The sequence below is a fragment of the Cupressus sempervirens genome, chromosome 2, assembly GCF_028749045.1.
Source record: "Cupressus sempervirens isolate cs-2001-9-10 chromosome 2, ASM2874904v1, whole genome shotgun sequence".
NCBI classification, from domain to species: Eukaryota; Viridiplantae; Streptophyta; class Pinopsida; order Cupressales; family Cupressaceae; genus Cupressus; species Cupressus sempervirens.
The window spans coordinates 352,700,752-352,712,278 of record NC_143119.1 but is presented as its reverse complement, the minus strand read 5'-3'; the positions used below and the strand labels follow the sequence as shown (position 1 = coordinate 352,712,278).

At 32.3% G+C, this 11,527-nt stretch overlaps 1 protein-coding gene across 2 annotated transcripts; it reads right to left on the bottom strand.

Annotated features, from left to right (window-relative positions):
- Positions 1-6,904: 6,904 nt before the first annotated feature.
- On the bottom strand, positions 6,905-8,566 carry LOC149572589 (membrane protein PM19L-like). Of its 2 annotated transcripts, none has more exons than XM_089811767.1 (4): positions 8,366-8,566; positions 7,836-8,061; positions 7,691-7,736; positions 6,905-7,214 (listed from the first exon to the last, which is right to left on the bottom strand). In XM_089811767.1, exons 1-4 carry the CDS (start codon positions 8,490-8,492, stop codon positions 7,122-7,124), a joined length of 492 nt encoding a protein of 163 aa, XP_089667893.1. In that variant the 5' UTR covers positions 8,493-8,566; the 3' UTR covers positions 6,905-7,121. The 2 variants fall into 2 exon arrangements, with proteins under 2 accessions (XP_089667893.1, XP_089667901.1); XM_089811775.1 differs by having other exon boundaries at positions 7,836-8,055.
- Positions 8,567-11,527: the final 2,961 nt, after the last annotated feature.

The following is an 11,527-nucleotide window of genomic DNA, read 5'->3' as shown; positions in this document are numbered from 1 at the left end:
AAGTTTGACAGCTTGAGCAAAGATCTAAGGAAAAATGGAGATATTCAAACTTGACAAGGCAATTTAAAATAAAAAGATAGATCTAGAGATGGCCATAGCTCAACTCAAAGAAGAAAAGGAGCATTTTTTGCAATCTCTAAAAAGAAGGAAGGAACTTGCAAGAAAAATGGATGACCATCAGTATGTTGAAGAAAATATTGAAGACTTTTTCCCATCAAGCACCTTAGATGAAGCTAATGAGGCAATCAACGAACTCCTAGCAAAGAATGACTCTCTACAAGAAGAAGTAAGGAAACTCAAAAGAGAACAAGAAATCCAATCAATCAAGCTATGTGAAATTTTGGAACAAAGAAATAAGGCAAATGAAGACTTGGAGGCAAGAAAAAATGAAGAAGAGAATCAATCCAATTATCATGAAGACCTCATTGATCAAATCACTAGAGCAAATGAAGAAATTAGAGTTCTCAAAGCACAGAATGAAAGAATAAGAAGTGATCTAAATTATGAAAGGGAAATCAATGAAAGAATAATGAGAGAACTGAGATGTGAAAAGAAAATCGTTGAAAAATTGAAGAATGACCTAAATGCTGAAAAACAAATCAATGAGAGAATGTTGAAATCACAAGAAGACATGAATCAATTAAATCAGAAAAATTAGTAGAATATTCATAGGAAAAAAGGTAAAGTAGGACTAGGATACAATGAAGAACAAGGTGAATCTTCCAAGCAAGGTGCAAAAAGGAATAAAAAACCCTCATGCAATCATTGTGGGAAAATTGGTAATACATCAAACAAATGCTGGAGTAATGGAAAAGAAAAATTCAATGGAAAGTGTTGCAATTACAATCAGCATCCTCACAAAGCCAATGAATGCAAGGAGAAACCAAAATTTGAAGGTAAATGTCACAAATGCAAAAAGCATGGTCACAAGGCATCTCAATGTAGATCCAAATCATTCAATCCAGCTGAACAATTTGTAAAGGCAATATTTGGATGGGACTACAATACCTGGTGTAGATGTCATTATTGTGGATAATATGGACACACTGGCATAAATTGTGCAAGGAATCATCTAAGAAAGAAAGATACTACTATAAGGTGTTACATATGCACTGAACTCGGTCATATAGCTAAAAACTGCATGAATATAGGCAAAGTTGAAGATGAAAAGAAAGCAAGGGCTAACAATATAAGGAAACAAATGAGGTAGCAATGGATTCCTAAATCTACTTAAGATACAAGCTCAAATCATAGAAGTGAAGTCACTCTAGAAGTGGGTGACTCCATACCCTCAAACTAAGTTCCCAAGAATGTATTGGAGTTGTACTCAACAAGAAAATCATAAACAGTTCCAAGAAATATGAGGGATGCAAATGATCTGATCAGTATTCCAGATACACTAGGATCATAGAAAGGTCATCTTTCACCGAGTTGCATCAGACTCCACTGAGGAAACTTGGTTGTAGAGCTTACTAAGCAAGGTCGGGAGTAAAGGAAATTTGGTTTGTCCACCCAGTTAATACTCTTGCCAAGTTAGGTTAGTGGATGATAGTCTATCACGCACTTTGTCATAATGGCATTGAGAATTTATGAAAATTTCTCAACAAAAGGGCAATTTCGACTTCATTTTTCATTACATCCACAGCATTCGAAGAGCAGAGCGATTTGAAAGAGCATTGTAGTGTTTTTGAGTGAATCAACAGAAAGATCTTCACAAATTTTATCATCTATCGAGTAGCGATGTCGCCTACTAGTGGAAGCAACACGAGGCCAAAGAAGGGTTCTAAAATGTTGGTTAAAGGTGTTGAATGGAAAGCACCAAACTTCAAAATCGTTCCAGCTGTTGTTGAATCACTTGATCCTTATGGGGCTAATTCACAAATCCTGCCTAACATACGCCTAATTAATGACATTTGAACTCACTTTAAATGTTCAGTTCAAGAATTAGGGACACTAGAAATGGATACTTCCCTAGCAGAAATGTGTGTAGACAGAGTTTTGAAACCCAAGCATAAACATTTTGAAGTTAAAGGATTAACTCATATCCCTCACATGCCTCAAAATTTCTAAGTGAAATGGATAAGATACATATTGAGTCAGTTCACAATGGCCAATTATGGTTGGAGCAACCCATCTTGATTACAAACAAGATGATACACAAGGTTACAAGTCTACCAATACTAAACAAATCCAAGTCAACCAAAACCCTAGGTCGGGAGGAATTGCAGAAGAAAACCCTAGCCGAGTGGGATGGTAGAGGTTTGAAATTAAATAATGTCACTGACAGAGCTTAGTTTTGGCATCAATATCATTGCACATAAGATCTACAACTCGAGTTGGTCAAATAGCATTCCTTGTGAGGCAGTTGACCTGGCATACAAGGTTATAAAGAAAAACCTCGAATATGATTTGTCAGATGTACTTCTGAAGCAATTGAACAAAAACATTGAAAGTGTGAAGGCTTCCAAGAACAATTCCTTCAAGTTCGATTCATTTCTTACCTATTTATTCTTTTATGTTCAAAAATTCTTTCCATCTAAGGGCACAGTCATATGGAGGAAAGACACCCCTGTTCTTTATCAGATAAATGAATTCATTGAAGAAATGGGTGAAAACTTTGAAAGGATGTTGGATAATTACTCTGAGGCATTCAAAGAAAAAATGAATAACAAATTTTGAACCCCACCCAAGCTTGTGGAAGACTACAAGGATGACGTATGCTTCATGGTGGACTATGATAGATATTACATTCAAGCTATCATACCAAGAGTGGCATGCCAGTTTTCCCTTAGAGTTGAAGAAAAACGAAAAAAGAATTTTGACAACAAGAATAGCGAAAGAGGTCTTGACAGCAGATCTAGTGAAAAATCTTATGGTCATCATAATGATGATCAGAATAACAAGGATAAGGTTGGGATTAGTAGTTAGAACCAAAGGGGAAACAATTCCAATCATTTCCATGATCAAAACAATAGAGCTTAGAGAGGAAGAGGTAGAGGAAAAGGATCTGGAAGAGGAGGCTTTCATGGGAAATGTTTTCACTATGGAGAAGAAGGGCATAGAGCATTTGAATGTACTTAGCACCAAGGAAGGACAAATTGAAGAACAAAAGGCTAGGCCAGAGTTGCTCATGTTGATGAGATGCTAGATCATCACATTTTGAAGATGCTAAAAGAGGAGAAGTCCTAGTTAACAAAAGAGTCTTGCTGAGTGGTGAGATTGAACCTAATCAAAGAAAGAGTTTTTTTTGCACCAAGTGTAGATGTGAAAATAAGTGTTGTGATGTGATCATTGATGGTGGAAGTAATGATGATTTGGTCTCTAAGATGATGGTCACCAAGTTGAAGCTAAAGAGACAGAAACACCTGTGTCCATACCATATTGCTTGGATGCAAGATGACCACAAGGTCATGGTCAATGAGTAGTGCTCAATGAAGTTCAAGATTGGAAGCTACTAGGATAAGGTACTATGTGATATCATACCCATGGACATATGACATATTTTTTTGGATAGGCCATGGTAGTTTGACAGACATGTTGTACACGATGGGTGAGAAAATACCTACACTCTAACCAAGGATGTAGTGAAATATAAGTTGAATCCATTGAAGAAGAAAGAAGGAAACATATTGATAGCGAATACTTGTTCCAACTAGGTGTTGGAAGAGAAGAAAGAAAAATTCCATTGTCAGTTGCTTCAATTTCTGAATTCATATGCATAAAATTTTCCTACCATGGGTGTTTAATGTAGGAGCATCTTGCATCATCAAAAAGGGGGTGTGATCAATAATAATAATAATTTTTTAAAAGTGGAGAGTGAAAGTGACAAAAATTAGTGGAGAATTATTTATTTTTTTTAAAAGAAGAAAGGAGAAAAGAGGAATTTCTATTTTCAAGATGCATAGGTGGCATACATAGAAAAATAAGAAAAATAGTTATCATTTCATTTATCGAGGTGTGTAGGTGGCATTTAAAATTTTTGTGGAAAGTTTCTTAAATCATGCATTTAATATTTGTTGTGATCCACAAAGGAAATGTAATTTTCTAATTGAGCCACATGGTGGTGCTTAGTTGTATGTGGGTGGGAATTTAATATTTATTTTAAGGTAGTTGTATTTACCTTTTATCCCACATTGGTTGTGTTTGTAATTTCTTAGGTGGTAATCAAGCATATGAGGAAGCATAGTGCCTATATAAGGAAGGCGTATGAGCATTTGTAATCAAGTTATACAAGTAAAATCTCTTCAAACATAAGCTCTTCAATTGTAAGCTCTTGAAGTGAAGCTCTCATGGTGTAATTTCTTGTGAGCAAGCTTAGAGGTGAAAGTTCTCTTGTCAGAAGCTCTTGGTGAAGACTCTTCTTGTGGAAGCTCTTATTTGGGAGTTCTCTTATGTTGAAGCATGTGTAAACTTCTTTTGGAAGAAGTCATGTCTAAGATATCATCTTGTTGATGTTGTAATGATTTTCAAGAATAATAAAAGCATGCTTTGCGAAGCATTTTGTCATCTCTTTGTCTCCATATTATTGTGTTCTTGGAACTTGTGAGTTGGTAAGGGTGGTGTGGCCCTTTGAGCATCTTGCATCATTTTATTACACATAACATTAGTGCATTATCAGTAAGTTAAATCATGATTAGGTTATGGCTAATATTAAATTTCTTAATGTTATTTTCTTGGCTTGTTTAGAAGCCGAGGCCCATTTGAAATTTGATGAATAATACACATAATGTGATTGCATTATATGAAGTTTTAATTATTTTTTAATGGTGCCCACTTTTTTGCACAACATCTTGGTGCATATGCCCCTAAATAAGATGTACATTGTGTGTAGATACTTTAGAAATTGTTACCTTTTGCATGAAAATTCTATAAATATAATGTCTTGTCGGAGAGAATTGTCAGACAAAGAAGTGTTTGAAGAACAATGTTATCTTGTCAGACTCCCTCTAGATTTAGATATCATAGTTAATTACTCTTGAAGAGTGTTGTCTCTAGAGATTATTGTGACTATTTTATTGTTGATAGTATAATTGCTTGGCGTGTTTTTAAATGTGCTAGACCCATAGAAATTAATTGAACATACACATGAGATTTGTTTTCATTATAACCTATGGTTTGACCACTTTATCCTAAGTCTTTTATTTAACTAAAAGAAATTTCTCCCTTTTAATTAAAAAAATTCTCCAAAATCCCCTTATCCTAAATGTGCGCACATAAAGCATTATTTATAAATAAGAGAAAAAGGCATTTTTGTGTACACATGAATGCATAATTTTCTATGTGAGAGTCTTCTATTTTCAAAATAACTATAATTCTCCTCCACACATTTTTTTCCTCTTAAACATCACCATTGATCTTGCTTAGGGGAGATTCTTGTGCATGTGGATCACTCAAGATGCATCCCTCACCCTTTATTAGACTTCTCTTGCCTCTTAATCTCAATTGTCTATTTGTCTTTAAAAAGGAGGACTCTCTCCTAATTCTCTAACCTTATCATTTGTACTAGAAAATTATGCTATAATATTTCTAGATGACTTTGGAGCTTTGGAGAACTTGGGGCATTCTTGCATCTACATCCAAATACTTGTGCTCTCATAGTAACTTCATGGCATGTCTAGTTTAGCTTTCTTTTATGCTTTAGAATAGCTCACATGGTTGAAGTAGGAGAGATTTGTAATACTCTCATTTTTAGCTTGCATTTACATCTTTCATTTAGCTTTCATTGTATTTTCATATTGATTCTTGGATGCTAGCACTCTTGCTCTTATCTTTGAATCTCTCATTCTATGGTGCACTTGCAAGGGTTGCATAGCTTGGTTCATTTCAGAGCCACCAAATACTATTTTACAACTTTGCACGTCATGTATAGAGAGCTATAAGATACCTCTCAAGTCTCTCTCTTCATGGGATTCTTTGGGAATATAGGTTTATAGAAGTGTGCCTACTTTTTGGTATACTGCGGGTTTTTTTTTGAAAGAGTTTTCCCATGTATATCCAATGTTATGAGTTTATTTATTTAAATTTTATTTCATATATGTTTGTCTAGTTTGCAATAGCTTAAGGGTTTGTAAGAAATTTTCAACATCATCTCTCCTATTAGATTAAACATTTGGAAGCGTTGTTGCACACTTTGGCTTCTTTTCAATTTTGAATTTTTCTCTCTACCATTTTGTTTCAAATTTGATCTAGGTATCAACAATGCCAAACCTCTATGAAAATTTCAATGATCTCAATGATATTGAGACATATTTGGGTCTTAGAATGTTGACATATTCTGCACAACCCACACATAAAGGTATACTTTATAGTTTGTTGCATTCAAAGGAATTTCCATTATGTTTGTAGTTTTTTTACTATTGAATTTAGTACTTTGAAGGTTTGGTTTAAGGAGTATCAAATTTTCTTGAAGTCTTTGGTTGCACACTTTTTTATTGGTGCTTATAGTAGGTGCTCAACTTTTTCCAATTATTAGGATTGAGCCATTTTCTAAGTATTATGGCTTTGTTAAAATCTATTGAAAATTTTGTTTAGTACAACATTTGAATAGAGTAGTCTATTTAGATTTATTTTAAGAAAATTATGACGTGAACATCTGCTTATTTATAAGAAATTCTATATATTAATATTCAAATTATGTCTTTTTCTAAAAAAAATTATTATAATAGAGGCAATATTGATTATGTCATTGAATAATATTTGTAAAATTATATTTCATTTAATATATTATCAAATAATAAATTTTTAAAAGTTTATTTGAATAAAAAATTATTTAATAAAAATAGAATAATTATTTATCACGTAGAATTTATAAATAATTTTAAAAATTACTATCAACCATTAAATTTTTAAACAAATAGAAGTTAAACAAAACATTATCAAGATCTATAAATTTTATCACTCTAAATAAATACAAAAATATTTTATCACTCATAAATAAATACAAAAATATCCATCTAAATCATAGAAATATTGAATATATCTATAATTGTTATTCTTCTTGGAAGGTACGAATGAAAGATGAGGATGGGGCAAGAAGGGCTGATTAATTGTACTGAAAAGGATATAGATGCAATTTCTTTTGACTCAATTATAGTGATAGTAATACAAGTGTGTTCATAGAACTATTCTTTTCCATCCAAGAAGCCAACATGGATGAATATAATATATAACAATTTTGTTCCAGATAGAATGATGGTAAAAGACTCCAAGGCTATCTGCAATAACAAAAAAAATCAAAATATTTAATTTTACTTTTTAAAATAAAAAATATAATGTATATAATATAAAACATAAGACAATACTCAAAGCATAACATCTGAGAGACCTTGGATTCAAGTCTACTCGAACTTAACTAATAATACTAACTAATCTTGACTTATACCTTATTACTCATAAAAACTAAATATAAAACATTGATTAAATATTTCATTCTATTAAGAAATAAAATTGATAACTTCATTTCAATAATTAAAAAATCTAGTAAAATGTCATGAAAACTTTATAGTTTATAAAAACTGAAATAATAAATAAAATAAAAGAACTTCAATCCTTTGAAAAAAAACTGAATGACTAGTAAAACTTAAAAAATAGATTAATACTTGATAAAACTAAAATGGATCATATTTTCAAACACTGTGCAATCATAAAACTACCAATTTCACCGAAATAGCAATGAAAGAAAACAGCATACCAGTCTTTTGCTTCTCCCATGTAAATGGATCTCCTTACATGCCAACCTGCAGGATTTATGAGAAAATAATGATGTAGCTCTTCATTTGTTTTACCAAGCAATACAAATCATGAAAATGAGTGTGTGAGGTGTAATAACTGAATACCCCATGGCAAGAAGAGTAATAGCCCAAGCCATCAAGGCTGCTGAAGCAGCGGAAGACAAGCTCCCATCTGTCCACACTCTCAAATGATGGAGTCCTGAAAGGCACGAGGCCGCTCCCACAACACCAGCTAACAGACCAAAAATCACCAGAAAACCAGTGGCTTCATTTCCTATTGGAAAGTTCAATGCCTCAAAGGAAAACCCAACTGGAATAGAACCTCCTGCACCTATTAAAAGAATTTGTTTAGTAGATACATATTTTTTTGATTAGTAAGAGGTCGAAGTCGAGATTCATTATTATTATTATGTGATTTATTATTAATTATTAAATTTTTGTAGAGTCGAATCCAAGATCTTTGAGACGAGGCTCACAATTTACTATTGTGTTGTAGGCTCTTGTCTAATTCTAATAGATATATTATTAACGACATCGTGCTCTCATATTTAGAAGATGAAGATTTTACCAGTAACATAGAACAAAATAAAAAATCATCCCAAAACATTCAAATATTGAGAAGATGAAGATATTACCAGTAACATAGTCATGGTCGATGGCCTTATTGAGAGCCCAACCAGCAATGGCGGCCACGATGACATACATTGAGAAATTTAGCAGAATGAGAAACGAAGTTAACGTCTTTACCGAATTGGAAGCCATTTTCAACTAATTTAGGAGGAAATGATTAATAGCTACAAATAACATGTAACACTCAGATTCACTTGCAGAGGATGATCTGGGGATTCCACACGAATTTAATTTAAATAGAAAAAAACGACGGCTAATTACAGTAGATTTTCCATTCTCTCGGGAAACTTCTTTGCGTAAAGAGTTTAAATACTCTGTAACGGCTTTTATTTTCTCTCGCGAAACTTCTTTTCATTTTTCTGGGCAGACATGATGTGGATTTGACCGTATTTTTAGATTAATTCTAAAAATAATGAGCTATTAAAAACTTAGTAGACTATAATGTCTATGTAGCATACGGGATGGATCTAAAATTTGCACTTAGCGAAATTCAATTAGGATTCTATTAAAACATTTGTTGGTTAAAATGAATGTTGACAAATAGGAATCTATAGATGTGACTGAGTGGAAAGTAAAATTTTATGAGTCTCTCTAGAGAATTCTAACACTATAGAAAATTAAAATCCCCTCGATCTCTTGAGCAAATTCTAGGGCTAGGGTGGTTGACTTTATGTATTATGTAATTTATTTAATTATTTAAGATGAATAGTTATTTTAGTTTTTTCATAAAATTAATGTTGAGGTGAGACTAGATGTTACACTTATTGACTTCTATGGTCCTTTTTGAAATATGTTGCTTTCTTGTTATTAGTCTCGCTTATTTAGGCAGAGACTATAGTTTTCATGTGGCTCTTATCTTTTAGTTCATTTGTGGGAAAGTGTGTATAATCATTTTATCCTATGCCAAATTTTGCATTTATTAAAGTAACATTTTATAATTTAATTTCTATTTTTTTATTGGTAGTGTTGTTTTTCTTGGTGGTATTTTTGTTTTTAGGCTACAAAAAATAGGAAATCTTATGTTAGAACATATGGACATTTGTTGAACTCTACACGTATTGTGAGCCATTTGGTAGGTGGCATATTTATATTAATGCACTTGTCTAATTTTTTACATGCATGTTTGCATTGCATTTTTTGTTCTAATTTGGATGATGCTCATTTTACCGTTGTCATTAATTGCATAACACTAGTTTGACCCATTTTGTAGCTAGGGTTTCAATTAAGAAAAGCTTAGAGTCTCAATTAGCAAGCTCAATGGATTCTCCTCCTAGTTTATCCAAGCAATGAAAAATCTAGCCCTATGACATATTTCTTCAACTTTTGAAGTTCATTCAGGTGTTTGTAGAATCATCCCAATAACATGGTAGCTTGAGGATTCCTTGATTGAGATGCATTCTCAACAATGTCCAATTCTAAAGTGAATAAATGTAGGTTGGATTTGTTTCCAATGGTGGAAGCTTTCAGTAGTTCCCTAAGTATTCTAATTGTGTTTGGATTACAAATATTTGGTCATATAAACATTTGTTATTGTGTGTCTAATTTCAGTGGGAGAGGTGAAGAGGCTAGAGAATGTAATCGTCTGTTTACTAGATAATCTTTCCACCGCTATGGCTGAGCAATCTCATAGTCTACTATATGCTAGGAATCCTTGGGACCCCTTAGTCAAGAAAATGGTAGAAGCTCTATCAATAAATGAGTGTCCTCGTGTAGCGCTAGGTCCATGGTTGGATTCACAGAAGCCAACTTTTGTGATTTACATTTCTTGTGGTTGGACCAAATTGCACTTGGGTTGAAAAGCAACCAAAAGTATTTTCTGTGGATCTTCAGAGAGGCCCTAGAATTTTTCATCTAAAGCTCACATCAACCACAATATTTCCTTCTTTCTTCTCTTCCTCGACCCTCAATATTATGCTCTTTCTATTGCTACAAAATAGCACTCAACCAAAGGAGCTTCTCTATGAATGGTTAGTGATTGAAATGACTCTCTAAATCCACCCGCTACACTATTATGGTCGCTTTAGGTTTTAAGATGTTTAAAGTTGTATGTATACTTTTATTTTGGTTTCTCCATTGTTTATTTGAGATTAAACTTGAATTTTATTTGGTATATTTCATTAAAATTTATGATAAGTGTAACAAGTGTGGCTTTTGGAGATTGAAAAAACATAGCAGATTAGGGTGAATTGGCTACATTTTAAGGAGGTCACGAATGGTGTAGATTTCACTAGGTTTTTACTCCCTTTTGCCATTGTGAGCATGTAAGTGATGTTTTGTTTGACATTTTTTAAAAGTATAATGGTAAGTATTTGGTATTAATGTGACAAAGAAATGTAGATTAATATATTTTTGTAATATTTTATATTAGAACATATTTTTTTTATAAGTTAATTTTTAATGAGTATATGAATTCCAAAAAAAAAATTGAATATAAAATTTCTTAACTTTTATTTCATATTAATAATTAAGTTTAAATTTCTACTAACTATGAAATATACATTCTTCTTATATATCAATATAGCTATTCTAAAATACAATTTTTTTCTACATATGAATTGTCATTCAGTTTAGGACATTAATCTTTATATAGTGAACTATAATCATTGTCCTTGACTGTCTGATTTATGGTGCCTAAACTGAACATAGCATCTGTTATAATCTCTGCTAAATTAATCATATGTTTTTGCAATACTAATCTTAAATGGTGGAACTGAAATTTTGAATCTTTCAGCAAATGTATGGAATCAATGTCCCAATTTGCCTGAGATTTTGGTATCTAAGGTAGGTACTTATTTCTAGATGTGGAAATAGGGGACACTTATGTTCATTGGTTTTTTAGTTTTCCTTTTTCCTAACTATATTTTGATGCTGAGACGTTGGGTCTTTCTCTAAATCATTCTTGTAAAATTTATTTTCAATTAAAATAATCATTTGATTTGATGATGGCTCTAATGAAAGATCCAAAATATGAGTTGGTGTTCAAGTTTCTTTAAAAGTTCAACAAAGATCGATTCTTCAGTCATTTTCTAACAACTTTTAATTTTTTTTGATATATTACTAATTATAGAACTAATTCAAAACCTATTTGAAATGGAAGGATTGCTAGAGTTGAGGATTAGGTTGATAATTAGAGTTTAGAGTTGTCTAAAGTATTTAATGTTTCTATA

Coding starts and splice junctions, on each gene's coding strand:
- LOC149572589 (XM_089811767.1), bottom strand. CDS start 8,492: ATGGCTTCCAATTCGGTAAAGACGTTAACTTCGTTTCTCATTCTGCTA. Junction 8,062..8,365: donor CGACCATGACTATGTTACTG/GTAATATCTTCA, acceptor TTCTTTTAATAG/GTGCAGGAGGTTCTATTCCA. Junction 7,737..7,835: donor ATTACTCTTCTTGCCATGGG/GTATTCAGTTAT, acceptor TAAATCCTGCAG/GTTGGCATGTAAGGAGATCC.